The sequence below is a fragment of the Eubalaena glacialis genome, chromosome 7 (genome assembly GCF_028564815.1).
Source record: "Eubalaena glacialis isolate mEubGla1 chromosome 7, mEubGla1.1.hap2.+ XY, whole genome shotgun sequence".
Taxonomy (NCBI): domain Eukaryota; kingdom Metazoa; phylum Chordata; class Mammalia; order Artiodactyla; family Balaenidae; genus Eubalaena; species Eubalaena glacialis.
In genome coordinates, this window is record NC_083722.1 from 36,422,394 (window position 1) to 36,446,711 (window position 24,318).

General features: G+C 38.9%; 1 protein-coding gene across 1 annotated transcript in view; it reads right to left on the reverse strand.

The window, feature by feature from the left end:
- DNAH8 (dynein axonemal heavy chain 8) overlaps window positions 1–24,318 on the reverse strand; it is a 310,762-nt gene that overhangs the window by 197,122 nt on the left and 89,322 nt on the right. Inside the window, exons 32-37 of the mRNA XM_061195092.1 lie at window positions 14,007–14,206; window positions 11,090–11,243; window positions 8,547–8,710; window positions 7,307–7,409; window positions 6,188–6,292; window positions 5,657–5,818 (exon numbers count right to left, since the gene is read on the reverse strand). Of these exons, the coding sequence (XP_061051075.1) occupies window positions 5,657–5,818; window positions 6,188–6,292; window positions 7,307–7,409; window positions 8,547–8,710; window positions 11,090–11,243; window positions 14,007–14,206 (888 nt within the window). The remainder of the gene's footprint in view (window positions 1–5,656; window positions 5,819–6,187; window positions 6,293–7,306; window positions 7,410–8,546; window positions 8,711–11,089; window positions 11,244–14,006; window positions 14,207–24,318) is intronic.

Consider the following 24,318-nt stretch of genomic DNA (forward strand, 5'->3'; position numbering starts at 1 on the left):
TAACCTTACACCTAAAGCAATTAGAGAAAGAAGAACAAAAAAAAACCCCAAAATTAGTAGAAGGAAAGAAATCATAAAAATCAGATCAGAAAGAAATGAAGAAGAAATGAAGGAAACAAGAGCAAAGATCAATAAAACTAAAAGCTGGTTCTTTGAGAAGATAAACAAAACTGATAAACCATTAGCCAGACTCATCAAGAAAAAAAGGGAGAAGACTCAAACCAACAGAATTAGAAATGAACAAGGAGAAGTAACAACTGACACTGCAGAAATACAAAGGATCATGAGAGATTACTACAAGCAACTATATGCCAATAAAATGGACAACCTGGAAGAAATGGACAAATTCTTAGAAAAGTACAGTCTTCCAAGCCTGAACCAAGAAGAGATAGAAACTATGAACAGACCAATCACAAGCACTGAAATTGAAACTGTAATTAAAAATCTTCCAACAAACAAAAGCCCAGGACCAGATGGCTTCGCAGGCGAATTCTATCAAACATTTAGAGAAGAGCTAACACCTATCCTTCTCAAACTCTTCCAAAATATAGCAGAGGGAGGAACACTCCCAAACTCATTCAATGAGGCCACCATCACCCTAATACCAAAACCAGACAAAGATAACACAAAAAAAGAAAATTGCAGGCCAATATCACTGTTGAACATAGATGCAAAAATCCTCAACAAAATACTAGCAAACAGAATCCAACAACACATTAAACAGATCATACACCAGGATCAAGTGGGGTTTATCCCAGGAATGCAAGCATGCTTCAATATATGCAAATCAATCAATGTGATACACCATATTAACAAACTGACAGATAAAAACCATAGAATAATCTCAACAGATGCAGAAAAAGTTTCTGACAAAATTCAACACCCATTTATGACAAAAACTTTCCAGAAAGTGGGCATAGAAGCAACCTACCTCAACATAACAAAGGCCATATATGACAAACCGACAGCAAACAACATTCTCAGTGGTGAAAAACTGAAACCATTTCCTCTAAGGCCAGGAACAAGACAAGGGTGCCCACTCTCACCACTATTTTTCAGCATAGCTTTGGAAGTCGTAGCCATGGCAATCAGAGAAGAAAAAGATGTAAAAGGAATCCAAATGTCAAAAGAAGAAGTAAAATTGGCACTTTTTGCAGATGACATGATACTATACATAGAAAATCCAAAGGTGCCACCAGAAAACTACTAGAGCTAATCAACAAATTTAGTAAAGTCATAAGATACAAAATTAATGCACAGAAATCTCTTGCATTCCTGTACACTAACAATGAAATTTCAGAAAGAGACATGAAGGAAACAATCCCATTTACCACTGCAACAAAAAGAATAAAATACCTAGGAATAAACCTACCTATGGAGACAAAAGACCTGTATACAGAAAACTATAAGACACTGATGAAAGAAATCAAAGATGATATAAACAGATGGAGAGATATACCATATTCTTGGATTGGAAGAATCAACATTGTGGAAGTGACTATAATACCCAAAGCAGTCTACAAATTCAGTGCAATCCCTGTCAAATCACCAATGGTATTTTTCACAGAACTAGAACAAAAGATTTTGCAATACATATGGAAACACAAAGAACCCCAAATAGCTAAAGCAATCTTGAGAAAGAAAAACGGAGCTGGAGGAATCAGGCTCCCTGACTTCAGACTATACCACAAAGCTACAGTAATCAAGACAGTATGGTATAGACAGAAAAACAGAAATATAGATCAATGGAAAGGATAGAAAGCCCAGCGATAAACCCACGCACCTACGGCCACCTTATCTTTGACAAAGGAGGCAAGAATATACAGTGGAGAAAAGACAGCCTCTTCAATAGTGGTGCTGGGAAAACTGGACAGCTACATGTAAAAGAATGAAATTAGAACACTTCCTAACACCATACACAAAAATAAACTCAAAATGGATTTAAAGACCTAAATCTAAGGACAGACTCTATAAAACTCTTAAAGGAAAACAGAGGTGGAACACTCCTTGACATAAATCACAGCAAGATCCTTTTTGGCCCACCTCCTAAAGAAATGGAAATAAAAACAAAAATAAATAAATGGGACCTAATGAAACTTAAAAGCTTTTGCACAGCAAGGGAAACCATAAACAAAACAAAAAGCCTACGTACAGACTGGGAGAAAAAATTTGCAAATGATGCGACCAACAGGGCTTAATTTCCAAATATACAAACAGCTCATACAGCTCAATAACAGAAAAAGCAAACAACCCAATCAAAAAATGGGCAGAAGACCTAAATAGACATTTCTCCAGAGAAGACATACAGATGGCCAATAGACACATGAAAGGATGCTCAACATCACTAAGCATTAGAGAAATGCAAATGAAAACTCCAGTGAGGTATCACCTCACACCAGTCAGAATGGCCATCATCAAAAAATCTACAAACAATAAATGCTGGAGAGGGTGTGGAGAAAAGGGAACCCTCTTGCACTGTTGGTGGGAATGTAAATTGATACAGCCACTATGGAGAACAGTATGGAGGTTCCTTACAAAACTAAAAATAGAACTACCATATGACCCAGCAATCCCACTACTGGGTATATACCCTGAGAAAACCATAATTCAAAAAGAGTCATGTACCACAATGTTCATTGCAGCACTATTTACAATGGCCAGGACATGGAAGCAACCTAAATGTCCATCAACAGATGAATGGATAAAGATGATGTGGTACATATATACAATGGAATATCAGCCATAAAAAGGAACGAAATTGAGTCATTGTTAGTTATGTGGATGGACCCAAAGTCCGTCATGCAGAGTGAAGTAAGTCAGAAAGAAAAACCAAATACCATATATTAACACATATATATGGAATCTAGAAAAATGGTACTGATGAACCTAGTGGCAGGGCAGGAATAGAGACACAGACGTAGAGGACAGACTTGTGGACACAGAGGAGGAAGGGGAGGGTGGGACGAATTGAGAAAGTAGCATTGACATATATACATTACCACGTGTAAAATAGCTAGCTAGTGGGAAGCTGCTGTATAGCACAGGGAGATCAGCTCTGTGCTTTGTGATGACCTAGAGGGGTGGGATGGGGAGGGTGGGAGGGAGGCCCAAGAAGGAGGGGATATGCAGATATATGTATACATATAACTGATTCACTTTGTTGTACAGCATAAACTAACACAACATTGTATAGCAATTATAATCTAATAATGATGAAAAAATAAAATAAAATGACTATCCTAAGTCACCAAGAAAAGTTTAAATTATGTTTTTCACTAGGTTAAGAAGGCAGCAGACTTCACGGTGAAAACTGGAGGATGTTTCATTACAATAAAAAACAAAATAAGAATGCTCATTCTCATCAGTATTATTTGATGCCTATAATAAGCATATTAAAAAATACTGAAAGGGAACACATGAAAATATTAAGTCATCATTTCCAAGTGGTGGAAAAATGGGAAATTTTTATTTTCACTTTCATATTCTTCAAATTTTCCCCAATTTCTGCAACAAGGATCCATTGTGTTCATAATCTTAAAAATGTGTTTGAGAAGAAAACAGAGGTGAAATTTTAGATAAAAAATTAACATTGTAATAGGCAAATTTATTTGGGAAACCTGCTTTTTAAAATGCAATTTAGGGACTTTCCTGGTGGCACAGTGGTTAAGAATCCGCCTGCCAATGCACAGGACACAGGTTTGATCCCTGGTCCAGGAAGATCCCACATGCCACGGAGCAATGAAGCTCATGTGCCACAACTACTGAGGCTGAGCTCTAGAGCCCGTGAGCCACAACTACTGAGCCCGTGTGCCACAGTTACTGAAGCCCGCGCGCCTAGAGCCTGTGCTCCGCAACAAAAGAAGCCACCACAATGAGAAGCCCACGCACAGCAAGGAAGAATAGCCCCTGCTCGCTGCAACTAGAGAAAGCCTGCACGCAGCAACGAAGACCCAACACAGCCAAAAATAAACAAGTAAATAAATAAATAAATTTATTTATTTTAAAAATAAATTAAATTAAATGCAATTTAAAGAGTAATATATATATTGAATGAATATATGGAATGACTATATATTGAATGAATATAGAAAGAATGAATATATTTATACATTCATTACTCTTTAAAGCAATTTTTCCAGAAAACTGAAATTTGCCCACTACAATGTTAAGATTTTTATCTAAAAATCGTTGTGTGTGTGTATATATATATGTATATATACACACATTAAATAAAGTCCTAAAAGTTAGTCAACTTTCCTACTATATCTTGTTCAACTTCACCGCTACTTTAAATTTGCTTTTCAACTTTTCCAACTTTAATCCTATATCTCCTTCAGAGTATAAAGGGTGATCAAGCTTTCCTGAGAGAGGGAAAGTATGTTGATTTAGTCTAAGGAGCTGTTTTTCTCAGTTTATCAAATAAAGTATTTTATAAAGCTTTATCACAAATGCTAATAAGAATATTAAAGTTTACCAAGGATATTATACAATACAAAAACAATATTAAAATATTCCCTCCAGTGAAGGTTGATTTTATGTCTGTACTTCTGTCATTTGAATAATTTCATATCATTTCAGCTGCCTCCACCATGTGTGCAGTAACACAGGATTTGGAGTTCAGGTTGGGAGGAGCAGCTGGGGAAGCAAAACCTGCCTATATTTTCCTTGGAGAGCTCTTGCCTTCTATCCCACACTATCTCTGACCCAGATCATCACTTTTCATTTATCTTGGCTGAAAATGTAATGGAACTGTTAGCTCTTCATTTTCTGTGTCCCGTTTTAATAATGCCTGGCACCTGACAATGCACTTCTAAGAGCCAAAGGGCAGGAGAGTTTTCAAGAGAACACCTACTCCAGCCTCTTCAAGGTCTTCTCTCTTTAAAAACTTAGTCACATTTAACGTGGGACTTCCCTGGTGGTCCATTGGTTAAGAATCTGCCTTCCAAAGCAGGGGACGCAGGTTTGATCCCTGGTCGGGGAGCTAAGATCCCACATGCCACGGGGCAACTAAGCCCTTGCACCACAACTACTGAGCCCACGCACTCTGGAGCCTGTGCGCCACAACTAGAGAGAAGCCAGCGTGCCACAATGAAAAATCCCACCTGCCGCAACGAAGATCCCACGTGCCGCAACTTAGACCCGACACAGCCAAATAAATAAATTAATTAAATTAAATATTTAAAAAAACCTTAGTCGTATTTAACAAATTATGCCAATGTTTAATTATTTGAAGGCAAAATAAACAAAAGACAAGGTGGATTTCATTTCAGGAAAAGATGCTCCTTCCTTTTATATATGTCCATATCCATATCTATATTTGTGTCTATATTTATGTATGAATAGATATAGATAGATGGTTTTTATTTATAGATAGGTGTCGTTTATACATAAGATGAAATTTCTTGTTAGTGCTTTAGTCTCAGTGTATATCCTCAATGATGGAAGAACAGTGGCAAATCCTCTTCTCGGGGATGGGATGGGTTGGCCTAGAATGGTGCAGGTGGACAAGCAAGTGGTCAGGCAGGTGGTTGGGGGCTGAGGGTGGGTGGGCCTCTCTAACTAGTTCTAAGCTAGAACAGCCTCCACATCATCAGGCTAACTGCCTCCTGAATATCTTTCCCCCTTATTTCGCTATTTAAATGTCATGTATTCTCACCTGTGCTGGAAAGTGATTGAGGAAAGGTAAGAGCTGAAATCCTGAATCACTGATTTGATAGAATGCAGATCTAATTATATTATGTAAGGACGACATCTGCATTTTTAACAGGTCCAGAAGCCAAATCTCCACGGGACCTTTGGCCATAACAGGATTATCCAACTAAAAGATATATTACAAATATATTACAAGTTGATAATAATTTGGTATTTTTACAAATGTCATAAATCAAAGTACCTCAGGCAAAGCAAACAATTTCACACAAAATATTTAAAACATGAGTAAAATCAACTAATACTATATGTGGAAAGAACTATAAAGATCATCTGGTCTAAAACTTTCATTGTGTAGATGATAAAATGAGCCTCAGAGAAGTTAAATGAGTTATCCAAACTAGTCTGTTACAAAGCCAGGGTTACAGAACTAAAACCCGACTCCACTCCCCTCCCTTTCTTTCATAAGAGAATTGCATTCTCCTCAAATCTAAATTTTTAAAGAAATCCTAATAAAATTTTAACCAAGTTAAATTACAATAATTTTTTCTCCTTCTCTTGATATGACAGCCATGATACGATCATAGTCTTTTGCGTGAAAGGTCACCTCATTTATGTTGTCAGACACTGCAGGGAGATGTGGCTATAAGAAAGCACAAGACAGAGCAAACACATCATACATGAGGTTAAACACAAAAGTCACTGAGATGTTTTTAAAAGCTTTACTATTTTTTATATTTGTAAGAGATTAAGAATTTACTTCATTGTCTCCAAAAAAAAAAAGACTCTTCTTTGACCCTTGACTGACTTGGAAGCCCACTTTTTAAAATCCAGCCCTACAGAATGTTTCCTCCAAGACCTACAAATGCCCCTCTTACGTTATGGAGATTCGACTAGTAACTGTCATCTTCCTCCTGATGGACAATGAACCACATGGTCCCTGCCCTCTTCCCTCCCAGGGACAGCTCAGTCCTTCTCTCTTGGCTCTATGTCTGCCTTACACAGCTTCTACTTCCCTCCTTTCCTTTCTTATCCCCGCAACTCCCTGGAAACCAACAAGGAAGGTATTACTAGCTGTTTCCCAGATTCCCAAACCAGAAATGGCCCTGGGATGGGTGTTCCAGTGCCTCTCACACCCAGTTCTCTGTAGTTTTTCTCTTCCTCCTGGAAGTATTGCCCTTGGAAATGGCAATAAAAGCATTTGAGAAGCACTTGGGACAAAAAAAGGACAAATCCAAACCACAATCCCTATTTGATCTAAGAATATTTAGATTAAAATACTCATAACAATGAATTACATTTTAGTGAGCACATACTGTGTGTCCAGAACTTTTCAATGAATTATCTCGTGTAATCCTTATGACAATCCCATGAGGTGGAAATGATTAATATCCTGATTTTACAGACAAGGAAACTGAGGCACAGGAAAATTAAGAAGCTGGCCAAGGTCACCCAGCTGGTGAGTTGCATAATCGGTGACTCTTGCCTCAGGCTGATGGGCTCCGAATACAAAGAAAATAAGACATTTTATAACCAACATAATTTTTAATACTCTTCTTTCCTGACTGCACTTTTAAGACATTAACTTCATTTTTATTTTTTAATACATAGGCTATGGAAAAAAAGGATTTAGGTAACAGATATTTAGATTACATACTTGTATGGTATGGGAATCACTGGCTTGTCCAAGAATTTCCAGGAGAACTGGATCAGATACAAAGAAGAATCTTGGAAATAATAATCGCTTCTTCTCCAAATACCTTTAAATAAAGTCACATTACCAAATAACTTTTTCTGAATTATTAATTTTTGGGTTTTTTAGCAAGACGCAATCACTAACATCAATAAGATAGTAGCAAACACCTACAGTCATTTCCCATTTGCCTCTGAAATGTTTGGTTAGAAAGAAAGTCCTGCTGCACCATGGATGGCACTTGGGAAAACAAGTGGAAATAAGAAAGTGATTCAGAGCAAGCCTGCCCCATCCTATCTTCTTTCTCATCAAGAGCCCTCCTGCAACCTTTCTAAGAGTACTGTGAACCTCGCAGCTTAAACCCAGGGTGAACACATAATTTATCTCCAAACCAAGATATTTTGAGAGTGAAAGGAGGGACAAATAGCCATTCAGCCAGGACAGAGGCATAAATTTGGACAAACCAAGATATATCGTTACCCTATTTCAAATAGAAATTGAGAATGAACTGTCTTTTAAGAAAACTATCTGTGAGTTTGTCTGGTTAATTGTTCTCTGAGTGCACATCTCTACTCCATGCCTGTAGTGTGTTGACTGGTAGCCCCCAAAAGATATGTCCATGTCCTATTCCCCGGAATGTGTGAATGTGGCCTCATTTGCAAAAAGGGTCTTTGCAAATGTACTGAAGTTAAGGATCTCGAGAAGAGATAATCTTGGATTATCCAGATGAGCCCTAAATCCAATGACAAGTGTCCTCATAAGAGACACACAGGAAGAAGAAGAGAAGGACCTATAAAAACAGAAACAGAGATTGGAGTTATATAGCCACAAGCCAAGAGCCACCAGAACCTGGAAGAGGCAAGGAAAGATTCTCCCTAGAGCCCTCAGAAGGTGCTGCTAACTTGATTTCAGACTTCTGGCCTCCAGAACTGTGAGAAAATAAATTTCAGTTGTCTTAAGCCACCCAGTTTATGGTAGTTTGTTACAGCAGCCCTACAAAACTAATACAATGCTGTAAGTCACCCACCCTCAACTTGAAGGTGTCTTTTTTTGCAGAGAAATTAAATTTATGTGAAATGTTAAATTCCTAACACCACCTCAACCATCACTACCAAACCAAAAATGCACTCAATTCTATTAACTTGTTTGGGATAAAACACCGTCACATATAAAATGATAGGTAATTTAAAAATTAAACTCTTACCCTGTAAGTGACTTCTGACATACTTCTAATTGTTCATGTAAATGAGGTAAAAGCTGCCCCATAGTTTCATCTCCAACACAGCAACTAATCACATTGGGATTCTCACGAGCTCGCTGCATTATCTTTATCCATGACTTGTCAATATTCTGAAAACGTTTTGCTTCCTAAAAACAAAAGTAAAAGTTGGTATGTGGATAATTGAATGAAGCCAAGTCTTCACTTTGGCATCTCCTATAGTTCCTCAAACCAGCCTATTAGTCTCCGGCTACATAATTTAAAGGGGCAATTTTTTTTTCATCTGAATTAACTCTGGAACAAGAGAACTGCTTATTGAAATGCTGTTCTATCACAACGAGGTTTATCACTGATTTTTTTCCTTACATTTAATACATTTTTCAAAGTGCCACATGATTAATTTGCAGAGCTATCAACTTAAATCGCAAATCTAGTCTTTCAGTACTCCAGGTGTTTTGGTTTGATGAGCAAACTGAAGAAGCATGAAAATAATTTGATCTCAGTATTTTGGAATAATTAAAGCTTAATAGTACCCCAGGAAAAAGAAAACAGTAAAAATTCAAAACAAAGCTTCAGTTACATTTTTGCAAATTAAAACTTTCTGTTTACCATGGATGATATTAAGCTTTGCATTCAATTTTTTAAAATGCTTTTAGAAATTGGCATAATCTTGCCTCTATTAAAACTTCTAGGTGCACTTTTAAAAAATAAAACTTTCTGATTAAAAATGAAAGATTTATGTTTTAAAAATGTGCTACAAAGGGAAACCAGCTATTTTCAAAATGCTTTATCCTTGATTTTTAATCTATAGTGATGCCATAGGTATGGAAATTCAAAAGAGTAGGCTTAGGGGACTTCCCTGATGGTCCAGTGATAAAGAATCTACCTTCCAATGCAGGGGACGCGGGTTCGATCCCTGGTCGGGGAACTAAGATCCCACATGCCGCGGGGCAACTAAGCCCACGCGCCACAACTACTGTGCTCACACACCTCAATGAGCGAGCCCGCGTGCCGCAAACTACAGAGCCCACACACCCTGGAGCCCCTATGCCACAACTAAAGAGAAGCCCCGCGCCGCAACAAAGAGGCCCCGCGCCGGCAACGAAAGATCCTGCACGCCTCAACAAAGACCCCGCGTGCTGCAACATAAGACCCGATGCAGCCAAAAAAAATAAATGTTTAAAAAAAAAAGAGTAGGCCTAATTTTATAAGAGGAAAATTACCTTCATAGAATAATTATTAGTAAGTTACTGGCATTCATTTAAAAGGTCCCCATAGGGCTTCCCTGGTGGTGCAGTGGTTGAGAATCTGCCTGCTAATGCAGGGGACACGGGTTCGAGCCCTGGTCTGGGAAGATCCCACATGCCGCGGAGCAACTGGGCCCGTGAGCCAGAACTGCTGAGCCTGCGCGTCTGGAGCCTGTGCCCCGCAACGGGAGGGGCCGCGATAGTGAGAGGGCCGCGATAGTGAGAGGCCCGCTAGTGAGAGGCCCGCGCACCGCGATGAAGAGTGGTCCCTGCACCACGATGAAGAGTGGCCCCCGCTTGCCACAACTAGAGAAAGCCCTCGCACGAAACGAAGACCCAACACAGCTAAAAAAAATAAAATAAAATAAAATAAAAAAATAAAAGGTCCCCATAAAGCTGTTTTAAAGAATTTGTTACAGGCTTCTAAGGTTAAGTTTCCTTGCCTCATGTTTCTGATCTACTATTAGTTAACTTACGATAGTTAATTTGTGTTTACAGAATACAGATTATTTTAACTTCTACTCTCAGAGGAATAAGTCTAATTCTAAGAAGAGATGAACTATTATAACTTAATAGTATCATATTCAAATGTACCTCACCTCTTCAGACAACCTGGAGATTTGAAAATTATATGAGTTTCTTGTTTCTACTAATGTAAATCAAAAGTCAGCACTTTTTTAAAAAAACTTCTTTGTAAAGGGCAAGATACTAAATATTTTAGGCTTTGTAGGCCATATGGTCTCTGTTACAACTACTCAACTCTGCCACTGTAATGCTAAAGCAGCCATAGACAGAACATAAATGAATGGACATGGCTGTATTCCAATAAAACTGTATTTACAAAAACAGGTGGGATTTCCCTGGTGGCACAGTGGTTAAGAATCCGCCTGCCAATGCAGGAGACACAGGTTTGATCCGTGGTCCGGGAAGATCCCACATGCCGTGGAGCAACTAAGCCCGTGTGCCACAACTACTGAGCCTGTGCCCGAGAGCCCGTGCTCCACAACAAGAGAAGCCACAGCAATGAGAAGCCCGTGCGCCTCAACAAAGAGTAGCCCCAGCTTGCCGCAACTAGAGAAGGACCACACGCAGCAACGAAGATCCAACGCAGCCAAAAATAAAATTAAAAAAAAAAACAAAACAGGTGAGTTGGCCATAGTTTGCAAACCCCTGGTGCAACTAATCAAGACATGACTATATGTCTTTCTGAAGGCTTTTACAGAGACATATAAACAACATACACTAAATTATTCTATCAGCAGTTACAAAAACCATATTTACCTGAGGTAGCTGTTTGGCAATATCCCCACCTACAAAGACAGCTTCAAGATAAACCCAAAGGTTCTGGACTACTAGCCACTCTTCAATTATATCTGAGGAAGTGGACAATTTATACACCCAATTCTGGATATTTTTTTTAAATGGAGCATTATATCTAAAAAGTAAGAATGGAAAGATATTACATTTTAAGGAAGATTCAGAAAATAGTATGGCTTATAGCAAATAATAGGAGAAACATTCCTTTGACACTGAACATTTTTTCCTAAAAAAAAGGCAGCTCCTATTAAATTTCATACAGTTAATGAGATGTTTGCATTTTTATGAATGAAATATATAATTATAGTGATTTCACTTAATGTTCCCATGTATCAGTGATAAACTAAGAAGTTCACCAAGTTTTAAGCCACAGAGGTCCAGTAAAGGAATTGTGCTGGTTGCTCCTCTGAGTAAAGGGAAAACAAGGAATAAGATGGCTTTCCAAGTCTTTTGTGAACCAAATCCAAGTGGAAAATCACACAGAGAGTACTGTTGTTACTGGTCTATGGAACTACTACCACAAGGCCAGGGTCAAGCTTGAGGTCTGATGTCTACTACAGATGTGCTCTTCCCACCCACAGACTGCTAATTCCACCAGGCACTACGCCTAGATTCTGCAGCGTTAACGATCCAGAATTGCTATCCCCCAAAAGCCTGGTTCCTGTGTTTTCACCATCAGGGCTAGCTGAAGTGTTTCTGGACACCTGAGAATACAAGGTGTCCAGAAAGCTGGGCACAACTAAGAAAGACAAGAAATAGAGTGGATGCCATGAGGAAGTGATGGGAAGATACTGGGGAAAGACCTAATTAACTATAGTTGAATTAAGAAGCTGACTTCAGTTTGTGGCAATGGCAAGTAGCTTTGAAGTTGTGTAGTGGAATTTCCCGGTGAGTGGCATTTGTTGAGTACAGTCTTAAAACTTTTCTTGATCCAGGACAGGATGACTTGAAGGGGCTCACATGAAGAATGGGGTTCTTCTGGGAATAGTCTGATGCCTAAGTGTAACCCTTCACTTCTATGGAAGACTATGTTATACATGGAGGTATAAAGGGGTTGTACAAAAACTGCCCCAAGGAGGTAGATGAGTTGATCTGGCAGTAAGAGGCATTTTTCTCAACTCCCAGTTTATAGTGTCCATCTGGCCATCAGTCTAGAGCTGAAAGGCAGTCAATATGCCAAAAAAAACCCTTCAAGATCAATACACACAGACCAAGATGGTATGGAAGGGCATTTCAGGGAGTTGAAGCACTTAGATATTTGGAGCCAAAAATAATTTTGCACAGAATAAAAAAAAAATCATCTTTGATGGTATATAACTTCCCAACAAGAAAAAGGGAGATTTGAAATAAAATCACTAATGACCAGTTTTTGTCATTTGGCCAGGTACCTGCATTGCACAGCTTTGTGTGGTGGAACCTGTTCACAACAGGTAGGAAGGCCCTTGGAATGCCAAGGAATCAGAGACCCACCAGGAAAGTGTCACAATCCAGGGAATCCAGGTGAGTGAAGCCTCACCCATGAAGATACACAATTTCCTTCTCACATCCGGGTAGCCCTAGAGATCCAGCTGGTACTGCCTTCTATGAGATCAGTCTGTGGTTGGCTCTAGAAGAGGTTTTCTGGATCCACTTGACGCTGCAAAGTTCTCTAGGAGGAGAATCTACTGAAGTGTTGTGACTTCTTAGATATCCTTATACTCCTTCTAGCAGGGCCTCAACATTGAGTTTACTAGTACTATAAATAAGTACTATAATATTCAGGTTATATGCAAGTTAAGAATGAAATTAAGAAAGGCTTCAAGTCCTGAATTCTCGGGCTACACACCAGGTTCAGGTGAATCTACAGTCCTTCTTCAAGAGGTCATCATTCAGGAAATCAACATGGCAAAATTTGCAATGAACCATGGGGAAGTAGCAGCCTGTGAAGTCTAGGAACCACTGAATGGCCTATGGTCACCTTTGCCAGGTAATTCAGATTCCCTGAAAGCAGAGGACATACCCTAGGAGTTTAACCCCAGCAACTTCAACCCAGAACTCCCAGAATTAGGAGCTTTGTGAGTTAGTACATTATCCAAATACAAGACTGCCTCTGAGCCAGAGGTCATGCAGGATGTCATTCATTAAACAGCAGTCCCGACCTGGAGGTAGGGTATTAGAATCCCCATGGACCCTGACCTCTGTTAATGACCTCTGAGATAATGTGACATATTTCTTAGGTGTGTTAGGGTGAAGATCAGTTAAGAATTACTGGATAGTCAGCTAGGGGATTAGAGGTTGCTAATGCCAAGACAGTGTACTTAATCTGGGTCCCATTTCCTAAAGCTGCGCTTGAGACAACAGTCACTTTCAAGTGGTTCAGTAGTCCAGTGATGGACATGTTGCCTCGTTTAGGCTGCAGTGGACCCAGCACAGATATGGCCACTTTTCACCATAAAAAATCCAAGTGTGTAAGTGTCAAGCCCTTCACTATATTCCTTCATGTGTTGACAGCATACTTCTCCTGGGCCATTGGTTGAACACTTGAGCAGGTTTAGCCAAGGAGGGCAATGATGAAAAATCAGAGAATGAAAAGAGAAAGGAGATAAAATGAAGATGTCATCTTGGTGGGGAGTCCAGATGTTCAGGAGATAAGCTGCCAACTTGAGGGAAAATAATTATGATGGGGCCCACCAGGAAACATAGGAAGGGGAGGTGAGTACCATAGAAGAGATGGAGGCCATGATTAGTAGGGAAAATAGGTAGTTCATGTAAGGACAGACAAGAGTCAACACTTTAGGTCAGAATCTTGTGTTGTGCCACAGCTACAAAACTGGGCTTTTATCTAAAATTATATAACCCTAAATACCAAATCAAAACCTTCCCCTGAAAATTATAAAATTACCTGTTGCTTAGTAAGGAACCTAAGACCATTAAACTATCCTCCATCAAGGTGATAATCTCTCCCGATTCAGTTCCTTTGAGCAGCAGCTCACCCTTTCCCTTAAATGCTGCAAAACTCAGGTTCTGGTTGGTCCAATTCTCAATCACCTGAGTCAGCTTGCCTTCAATATCCTTCTCCTTAATGGCAGATATGCAAACATCCTTCAGAAGGAAATCAAAGAATATGTCATGACATTTTCAATTACAAATTAAGTGCATTTAAAATCAGAATTTTTTAGCTTGGCCCTAGAAGTCATTGGGTCATTTTACGGCCAAGAAAACCAAGGCTCAAAATGATTGTGTTGCAAGTTCAAACCAGAACCTTCTGACACTCTGACTACTAATTATTTTATTGTACCACCTACATGAGATAATGGAACTTAAATCATCATGTTCTTATTTATATTTTTAGTTGGTGTTTTTCAGCCAAAATGGATATAATCACAGCTGTTCTATCTCAGCAGCTTGCTATGAGAAGCAAATGAGAATATACGTGAGACTCTTTTGAACTCTTTAAAGTAACATATAAACATTGCTATATTCCTGCCCGTTCTGGCCCTAATATGAATATCTCACTTGATTAAAAGTTAATTCTGTTTTTAATGGGTTTTTCTGTTTTTCTGAGAATCTTTGATATGAAAGTTTCACAAGGGAAAATAAAAGTAAGGTATTTTCTGCAACATGCCTCAATTAATTTTCATACTTAGAATCACAGAATCTCAGAGATGGGAAGGAATATAAAGGTGTAAGGAATTTCCACAAATGATTATATTACAAATTAGTGTGTAGTAAGTGTAATAAGAGTGGTGTGAACTGTTTTGAGTTCTGAGGAGGAGAAATGACTTTTGCCTGCAGCAAGGAGGAAAGGCTTCATTGAGGAGGGAGCATCTGAGAATAAGTGGGATTCCAACAAGGGGAGGGAGAAGACATTTTACAGGAAGGGAAAAGGCTTCCTTTAGAGGCCATGAATGAAGTAACAGTAAGAATCCAGCTTGGCTAATAGCAGGGCATATGGGGTAAAGAAAACAGAATATACCAGTGTAGACAACACTGAGAGTCTGTTTTGGGGTAAGAATAGTTAATAACTGAATCCCAGAATCCCTTGGACTTGCAAAATCAAGTTTTCAAAGCACAGCCAAACCTACTTATATAAGAATGAGGTGGTCACCAAAGTTTTCTTAAACTCTTTATTTCCCCCTCAGTAGTATCTGAATGGCATTTATAAATAGGACAAAAATGCTTTGAAAACAAAACTTGTGGCGTGCATGTTGCTAAAAAGAGGCAAGGAGGCGGCAGAAAACTCAAAACCATACATTTAGGGGATATTTCTGGTCATGGGGTGCAGTTTTCGCCTCCAAAAACATAGAATAATGTACAAAACACAAAAAGAGAAGGTAAAAAACAAACACAGTAAGACTTAAAAACAAGGTAAACATCTCCACGAACTAGAAGTGAAAAAGACATGCAAGCCAGGAGGTGGAGCTGAAGCCCAGGCCTGAGGGCTCTGGTCAGTGGATGCCAATCCCTTGGCTCCTGTGGGACAGAGGAGACTAAAAGTGGCCTGTATGAAAGGGACCATCAGGACTATGGTCTAGATCCCTCCACTGTGGAAGAAGGCTGCCTGTAGCTGCCATCTGGTCATCTAGATTAAATGAACCTAGAGATGTGGCGGATGGGGTGACAGATCCAGGTCCACAACCAGGACCTGAGACAGGTCAGCTCTGCCTGGATCTGCCCCACCACAGCAGAATAGGGGATGTAAACCACTATTGTAACAGCTGGCTCTGGACTTGAGGAGATGGGGGATGCAGGAAGAAGCCACAAAACCACTAGACTCCTAAGGAAGGCTAAAATGCAGAAGGAGAAAAACAATTTTAACAAATTATAAAAGCCACATTTTTTAAAGCTCGCCACTCAAAATGAGTCCTTTAAAAAATAAAAATTGCAAAACCCTTGGGAATTCCCTGGCGGTCCTGTGGTTAGGACTCCATGCTATCACTGCCAAGGGCCCAGGTTCAATCCCTGGTTGGGGAAATAAGATCTTGCAAGCTGCGTGGTGCAACCGGAAAAAAAAAGTGAAAAAAAAAAATTGCAAAACCCATGAAAAGAAATCCGATACTCAGAGAGATAGCCAACATAAAAAACAATCAGAGTAAAAATTCAGTCCAGGTGAAATTAATTTTATAGAACAATCTGAAAAATAATCTTTAATTATGGTTAATCTGGGGGCCTTGGAGAATGGGAGGTAGAGATGAACTTATATTGGCCATGAGGTGATAATTTTGGAAGCAAGAGGATCTCTACTTTTCTTTGAAATTTTCCATAATAAAAAATTTAAAAATAATTATGTTTAGGATGCTCAAAGAGATAAATGAAGAACTCTAAAGATTTGAGATTTATAGGCTTGAGAATATATAAAATATTTGAGAATATATGTAGATTTAATAATCTATAGATCTAAGAATCTATAAAAAGGACAGAAAAAAATGTAGAAATGAAAAAAGAACAGGTGGTCACAAAAGAAAAAGAACTAAGTTCTAGTTCAAGATGGTGACATACGAGGATACTGAACTCACCTCCTCCCATGGACACACCAAACCTACAGCTACATATGGAACTGAAAGAAACCCAAAAACTAGTTGAGCAACTCTTACACATTAGGTGAACAAGGAAAAACTCACATCAAAACTGGTAGGGGAAGCTGAGACAGAATCTCATGTTCAGCCCCACCCCTGGCACAGGGACCCACAATCGGGAAGAAACCCACAGACCAGAGGTTCTCCCTGAGGAGCAAACGATTTGAACTCCACATCGGGCACCCCAACTTTTAACACCTGTACCTGAGAGGTGAGCACCCCAAAATTCAGGGCTTATGTCCATGTGACCCACAAGGCCATAGTAAACTGAGACATAGTTCTTAAATGGCTTGTTTGTACTCACCCAACCCAGGGCCCAGCACAGAGACAGCTGACTAAAAAGCACCTAATCTTTCTGTGAAAAAAAAGGCCTATTTGTTTAATATGCAGATATACCCAAAGAGACTCACAACAAAACACGTAATTAAAGTGTCAAAAGTTAAAGACAAGGAGAGATCTGAAAATCAGCAAGAGAAAGACAACTTGTTACATACAAGGGCACCCCATGAGACTATCAGCAGATTTTTCAGCAGAAACTTTGCAGGACAAAAGGGAGTGGCACAATATACTCAAAGTGCTAAACGAAAAAAATTGCCACCAAGAATACTGCACATGGTGAAGCTGTCCTTCAGAACTGAAGGAGAGATCAAGAGTTTTTCAGACAAGCAAAAGCCTAAAGGAGTACATCACCACTACATGAGTCTTACAAGAAATGTTAAAGGGACTTCTTTAGGCTAAAATGAAAGGATGCTAATTGGTAACAGGAAAATATATGAATGTATAACTCTCACTGGTAAAGGGAAATAAATAGTAAAGTTCAGAATAGTCTAGCCTCAGGCCGGCAGGCTGGAAATCTCCAGGAACGGGCAGCCAGTGTGTGTAGGAGTGAATCTGCGCGTTTGCCAAGCTGATTGGCAGAAAAAGCAAGCCTGCACCCTCCAAGCTGCACTATTACAATTGGGAGACAAGCCTCAACCAGAAGTCCCTGAAGAAATTCTACAAAAGCCATGTGGCTGACAGGGTCTTGGTGCTCCGGCTGGGTGTCAGGCCTGAGCCTCTGAGGTGGGAGAGCCGAGTTCAGGACATTGGTCCACCAGAGACTTCCCAGCTCCACGTAATATCAAATGGTGAAAGCTCTCCCAGAGATCTCCATCTCAACGCTAAGACCCAGCTCCACTCAACGACCAGCAAGTTACAGTTCTGGACACCCTATGCCAAACAAAAGCAAGACAGGAACACAACCCCACCCATTAGCAGAGAGGCTGCCTAAAATCATAATAAGGTCACAGACACCCCAAAACACACCACCAGACGTGGACCTGCCCACCAGAAAGACAAGATCCAGCCTCATCCACCAGAACACAAGCACTAGTCCCCCCCACCAGGAAGCCTACACAACCCACTGAACCAACCTTAGCCACTGGGGGCAGACACCAAAAACAATGGGAACTACAAACCTGCAGCCTGCGAAAAGGAGACCCCAAACACAGTCAGTTAAGCAAAATGAGAAGACAGAGAAGCACACAGCAGATGAAGGAGCAAGGTAAAAACCCACCAGACCTAACAAATTAAGAGGAAATAGGCAGTCTACCTGAAAAAGAATTCAGAGTAATGATAGTAAAGATGATCCAAAATCTTGGAAATAGAATGGAGAAAATACAAAAAACTTTCAACAAGGACCTAGAGGAACTAAAGAGCAACAAACAATGATGAACAACACAATTGCTGAAACTAAAAATTCTCTAGAAGGAATCAATAGCAGAATAACTGAGGAAGAAGAACGGATAAGTGACCTGGAAGATAAAATAGTGGAAATAACTACCGCAGAGGAGAATAAAGAAAAAAGAATGAAAAACAATTGAGGACGGTCTCAGAGATCTCTGGGACAACATTAACTGCACCAATAATTGAATTATAGGGGTCCCAGAAGAAGAAGAGAAAAAGAAAGGGACTGAGAAAATATTTGAAGAGATTATAGTTGAAAACTTCTGTAATATGGGAAAGGAAATAGTCAATCAAGTCCAGGAACCACAGAGAGTCCCATACAGGATAAATCCAAGGAGAAACACACCAAGACACATATTAATCAAACTATCAAAAATAAAACACAAAGAAAAAATATTAAAAACAGCAAGAGAAAAGCAACAAATAACATACAAGGGAATCCCCATAAGGTTAACAGCTGATCTTTCAGAAGAAACTCTGAAAGCCAGAAGGGAGTGGCAGGACATATTTAAAGTGATGAAAGGGAAAAACCTACAACCAAGATTACTCTACCCAGCAAGGATCTCATTCAGATTTGACAAAGAAATTAAAGCCTTCACAAAAAAGCAAAAGCTAAGAGAATTCAGCGCCACCAAACCAGCTTTAGAACAAATGCTAAAGGAACTACTCTAGGCAGGAAACACAGAGAAGGAAAAGACCTACAATAAAAAACCCAAAACAATTAAGAAAATGGTAATAGGAACATACATATCGATATTTACCTTAAATGTAAATGGATTCAATGATCCAACCAAAAGACATAGACTGGTTGAATGGATACAAAAACAAGACCCATATATATGCTGTTCTACAAGAGACCCACTTCAGTCCTAGGGACACATACAGACTGAAAGTGAGGGGATGGAAAAAGATATTCCGTGCAAATGGAAATCAAAAGAAAGCTGGAGTAGCAATTCTCATATCAGACAAAGTAGACTTTAAAATAAAGACTATTACAAGACACAAAGAAGGACACTACATAATGATCAAGGGATCAATCCAAGAAGAAGATATAACAATTGCAAATACTGATGCACCCAACACAGGAGCACCTCAATACATGAGGCAAATGCTAAAAGCCATAAAAGGGGAAATCGACAGCAACACAATCATAGTAGGGGACTTTAACACCCCACTCTCACCAATGGACAGATCATCCAAAATGAAAATAAATAAGGAAACACAAGCTTTAAATGATACATTAAACAAGACGGACTTAATTGATATTTTTTGTAGGACATGCCATCCAAAAACAACAGAATACACTTTCTTCTCAAGTGCTCATGGAACATTCTCCAGGATAGATCATATCTTGGGTCACAAATCAAGTTTTGGTAAATTTAAGAAAATTGAAATCATATCAAGTATCTTTTCTGGCCACAACGCTATGAGACTAGACATCAATTACAGGAAAAATATCTGTAAAAACTACAAACACATGGAGGCTAAACAATACACTAATTAATAACCAAGAGATCACTGAAGAAATCAAAGAGGAAATCAAAAAATACCTAGAAACAAATGACAATGAAAACACGACGACCCAAACCTACGGGATGCAGCAAAAGCAGTTCTAAGAGAGAAGTTTATAGCAATACAATCCTACCTCAAGAAACAAGAAACATCTCAAATAAACAACCTAACCTTACACCTAAAGCAATTAGAGAAAGAAGAACAAAAAAACCCCAAAGTTAGCAGAAGGAAAGAAATCATAAAGATCAGATCAGAAATAAACAAAAAAGAAATGAAGGAAACAATAGCATAGATCAATAAAACCAAAAGCTGGTTCTTTGAGAAGATAAACAAAATTGATAAACCATTAGCCAGACTCGTCAAGAAAATAAGGGAGAAGACTCAAATCAGTAGAATTAGAAATGAAAAAGGAGAAGTAACAACTGACACTGCAGAAATACAAAGGATTATGAGAGATTACTACAAGCAACTCTATGCCAATAAAATGGACAACCTGGAAGAAATGGACAAATTCTTAGAAAAGCACAACCTTCCGAGCCTGAACCAGGAAGAAATAGAAAATATCAACAGACCAATCACAAGCAGTGAAATTGAGACTGTGATTAAAAACCTTCCAACAACAAAAGCCCAGGACCAGACGGCTTCACAGGCGAATTCTATCAAACATTTAGAGAAGAGCTAACACCTATCCTTCTCAAACTCTTCCAAAATATAGCAGAGGGAGGGGAGGAACACTTGCAAACTCATTCTACGAGACCACCATCACCCTGATACCAAAACCAGACAAAGATGTCACAAAGAAAGAAAACTACAGGCCAATATCACTGATGAACAAAGATGCAAAACTCCTCAACAAAATACTAGCAAAGAGAATCCAACAGCACATTAAAAGGATCATACACCATGATCAAGTGGGGTTTATCCCAGGAATGCAAGGATTCTTCAATATACACAAATCAATCAATGTGATACACCATATTAACAAATTGAAGGATAAACACCATATGATCATGTCAATAGATGCAGAAAAAGCTTGCAACAAAATTCAACACCTATTTATGATAAAAACCCTCCAGTAAGTAGGCATAGAGGGAACTTACCTCAACATAATAAAGGCCATATATGACAAACCCACAGCCAACATAGTTCTCAACGGTGAAAAACTGAAACCATTTCCACTAAGATCAGGAACAAGACAAGGTTGCCCACTCTCACCACTATTATTCAACATAGTTTTAGATGTTTTAGCCACAGCAATCAGAGAAGAAAAAGAAATAAAAGGAATCCAAATCGGAAAAGAAGAAGTAAAGCTGTCACTGTTTGCAGATGACATGATACTATACATAGAGAATCCTAAAGACACTACCAGAAAACTACTAGAACTAACCAATAAAGTTGGTAAAGTAGCAGTATACAAAATTAATGCACAGAAATCTCTGGCATTCCTATACACTAATGATGAAAAACCTGAAAGAGAAATTAAGGAAACATTCCCATTTACCACTGCAAACACAAGAATAAAATACCTAGGAATAAACCTACCTAAGGAGACAAAAGACCTGTATGCAGAAAAGTATAAGACACTGATGAAAGAAATTAAAGACGTTACAAACAGATGGAGAGATACACCATGTACTTGGATTGGAAGAATCAACATTGTGAAAATGACTATACTACCCAAAGCAATCTACAGATTCAATGCAATCTCTATCAAACTACCAATGGCACTTTTCACAGAACTAGAGCAAAAAAACTGCACAATTTTTATGGAAACACAAAAAGACCCCGAATAGCCAAAGCAATCTTGAGAAAGAAGAACAGAGCTGGAGGAATCAGGTTCCCTGACTTCAGACTATACTACAAAGCTACAGTAATCAAGACAGTATGGTACTGACACAAAAATAGAAATATAGATCAATGGAACAGGATAGAAAGCCCAGAGATAAACCCACGCACCTATGGTCACCTTATCTTTCACAAAGGAGGCAAGAATATACGATGGAGAAAAGACAGCCTTTTCAATCAGTGGTGCTGGGAAAACTGGACAGCTACATGTAAAAGAATGAAATTAGAACACTCCCTGACACCATACACAAAAATAAACTCAAAATGGATTAAAGACCTAAGTGTAAGGCCAGACACTATCAAACTCTTAGAGGAAAACATAGGCAGAACACTCTATGACATAAATCACAGCAAGATCCTTTTTGACCCAGCTCCTAGAGAAATGGAAATAAAAACACAAATAAACAAATGGGACCTAATGAAACTTACAAGCTTCTGCCCAGCAAAGGAAACCATAAACAAGACCAAAAGACAACCCTCAGAATGGGAGAAAATATTTGCAAATGAAGCAACTGACAAAGGATTAATCTCCAAGATTTACAAGCAGCTCATGCAGCTCAATAACAAAAAAACAAACAACCCAATCCAAAAATGGGCAGAAGACCTAAATAGACATTTCTCCAAAGAAGATATACAGATTGCCAACAGACACATGAAAGAATGCTCAACATCATTAATCATTAGAGAAATGCAAATCAAAACTACAATGAGGTATCATCTCACACCGGTCAGAATGGCCATCATCAAAAAATCTAGAAACAATAAATGCTGGAGAGGGTGTGGAGGAAAGGGAACCCTCTTGCACTGTTGGTGGGAATGTAAATTGATACAGCCACTATGGAGAACAGTATGGAGGTTCCTTAAAAAACTACAAATAGAACTACCATACGACCCAGCAACCCCGCTACTGGGCATATACCCTGAGAAAACCATAATTCAGAAAGAGTCATGTACCAAAATATTCATTGCAGCTCTGTTTACAATAGCCAGGACATGGAAGCAACCTAGGTGTCCATCATCGGATGAATGGATAAAGAAGATGTGGCACATATATACAATGGAATATTACTCAGCCATAAAAAGAAATGAAATGGAGGTGTTTGTAATGAGGTGGATGGAGTTAGAGTCTGTCATACAGAGTGAAGTAAGTCAGAAAGAGAAAAACAAATACAGTATGCTAACACATATATATGGAATCTAAGGGAAAAAAAAAAGGTCATGAAGAACCTAGTGGCAAGATGGGAATAAAGACACAGACCTACTAGAGAATGGACTTGAGGATATGGGGAGGGGGAGGGGTGAGATGTGACAGGGTGAGAGAGTGTCATGGACATATATACACTACCAAATGTAAAATAGATAGCTAGTGGGAAGCAGCCGCATAGCACAGGGAGATCAGCTCGGTGCTTTGTGACCACCTAGAGGGGTGGGATAGGGAGGGTGGGAGGGAGGGAGATGCAAGAGGGAAGAGATATGGGAACATATGTATATGTATAACTGATTCACTTTGTTATAAAGCAGAAGCTAACACACCATTGTAAAGAAATTATACTTCAATAAAGATGTTTAAAAAAAAAAAGAGAACTCAAATAAAATCAGGAACCAAAGAGGAGGCATTACAATTGATACCATACAAATACAAAGGATCATAAAAGACTACTATGAACAATTATACACACACGAATCTGACAATCTAGAAGAAATGAATAAGTTCCTAGAAACATGCCACCCACCAAGACTGAATTATGAAAAAATAGAAAATCTGAACAGACTGATTAGTAGTAAGGAGACTGAATCAGTAACCAAAAACCTCCCCCAAAAACAAAAGACCAGGATCAGATGGCTTCACTGGTGAATCCTACCAAACATTTAAAGAAGAATTACTACCAGTCTTCTCAAACTCTTCCAAAAAAAAGAGAGAACACTTCTTATTTTATGAGGCCAGCATTATCCTCATACCAAAACCAGACAAGGACACCCAAGAAAAGAAAATTACAGGTCAGTATCCCTGATGAACATAGATGCAAAGATTCTCAACAAAATATTAGCAAGCTGAATTCAACAATACATTAAAATCATACACCATGATCAAGTGGGATTTATTCCATGAATGCAAGAATGGTTCAATATCCACAAACTAATCAATGTGATGTACCACATTAACACAATGAAGCATAAAAATCATATGATCATCTCAATAGATGCCGAAAAAGCTTTTGACAAAATTCAACATCCACTCATGATAAAACCTCTCAACAAAGCAGGTGTAGAAGAAACATACCTCAACATAGTAAAGGTCATATATGACAAACCTACGGCTAACATCATACTCAATGGTGAAAAGCTGAAAGCTTTTACTCTAAGATCAGGAGCAAGACAAGGATGCCCACTCTCACCACCTTTATTCAACATGGTATCTAAAGACCTAACCAGAGCAATTAGGCAAGAAAGAAATAAAAGGCATCCAAATTGGAAAGGAAGAAGTAAAACTGTCCCTATTTGCAGATGACATGATATTACATATAGAAAACCCTAAAGATGCCACCAAAAACTGTT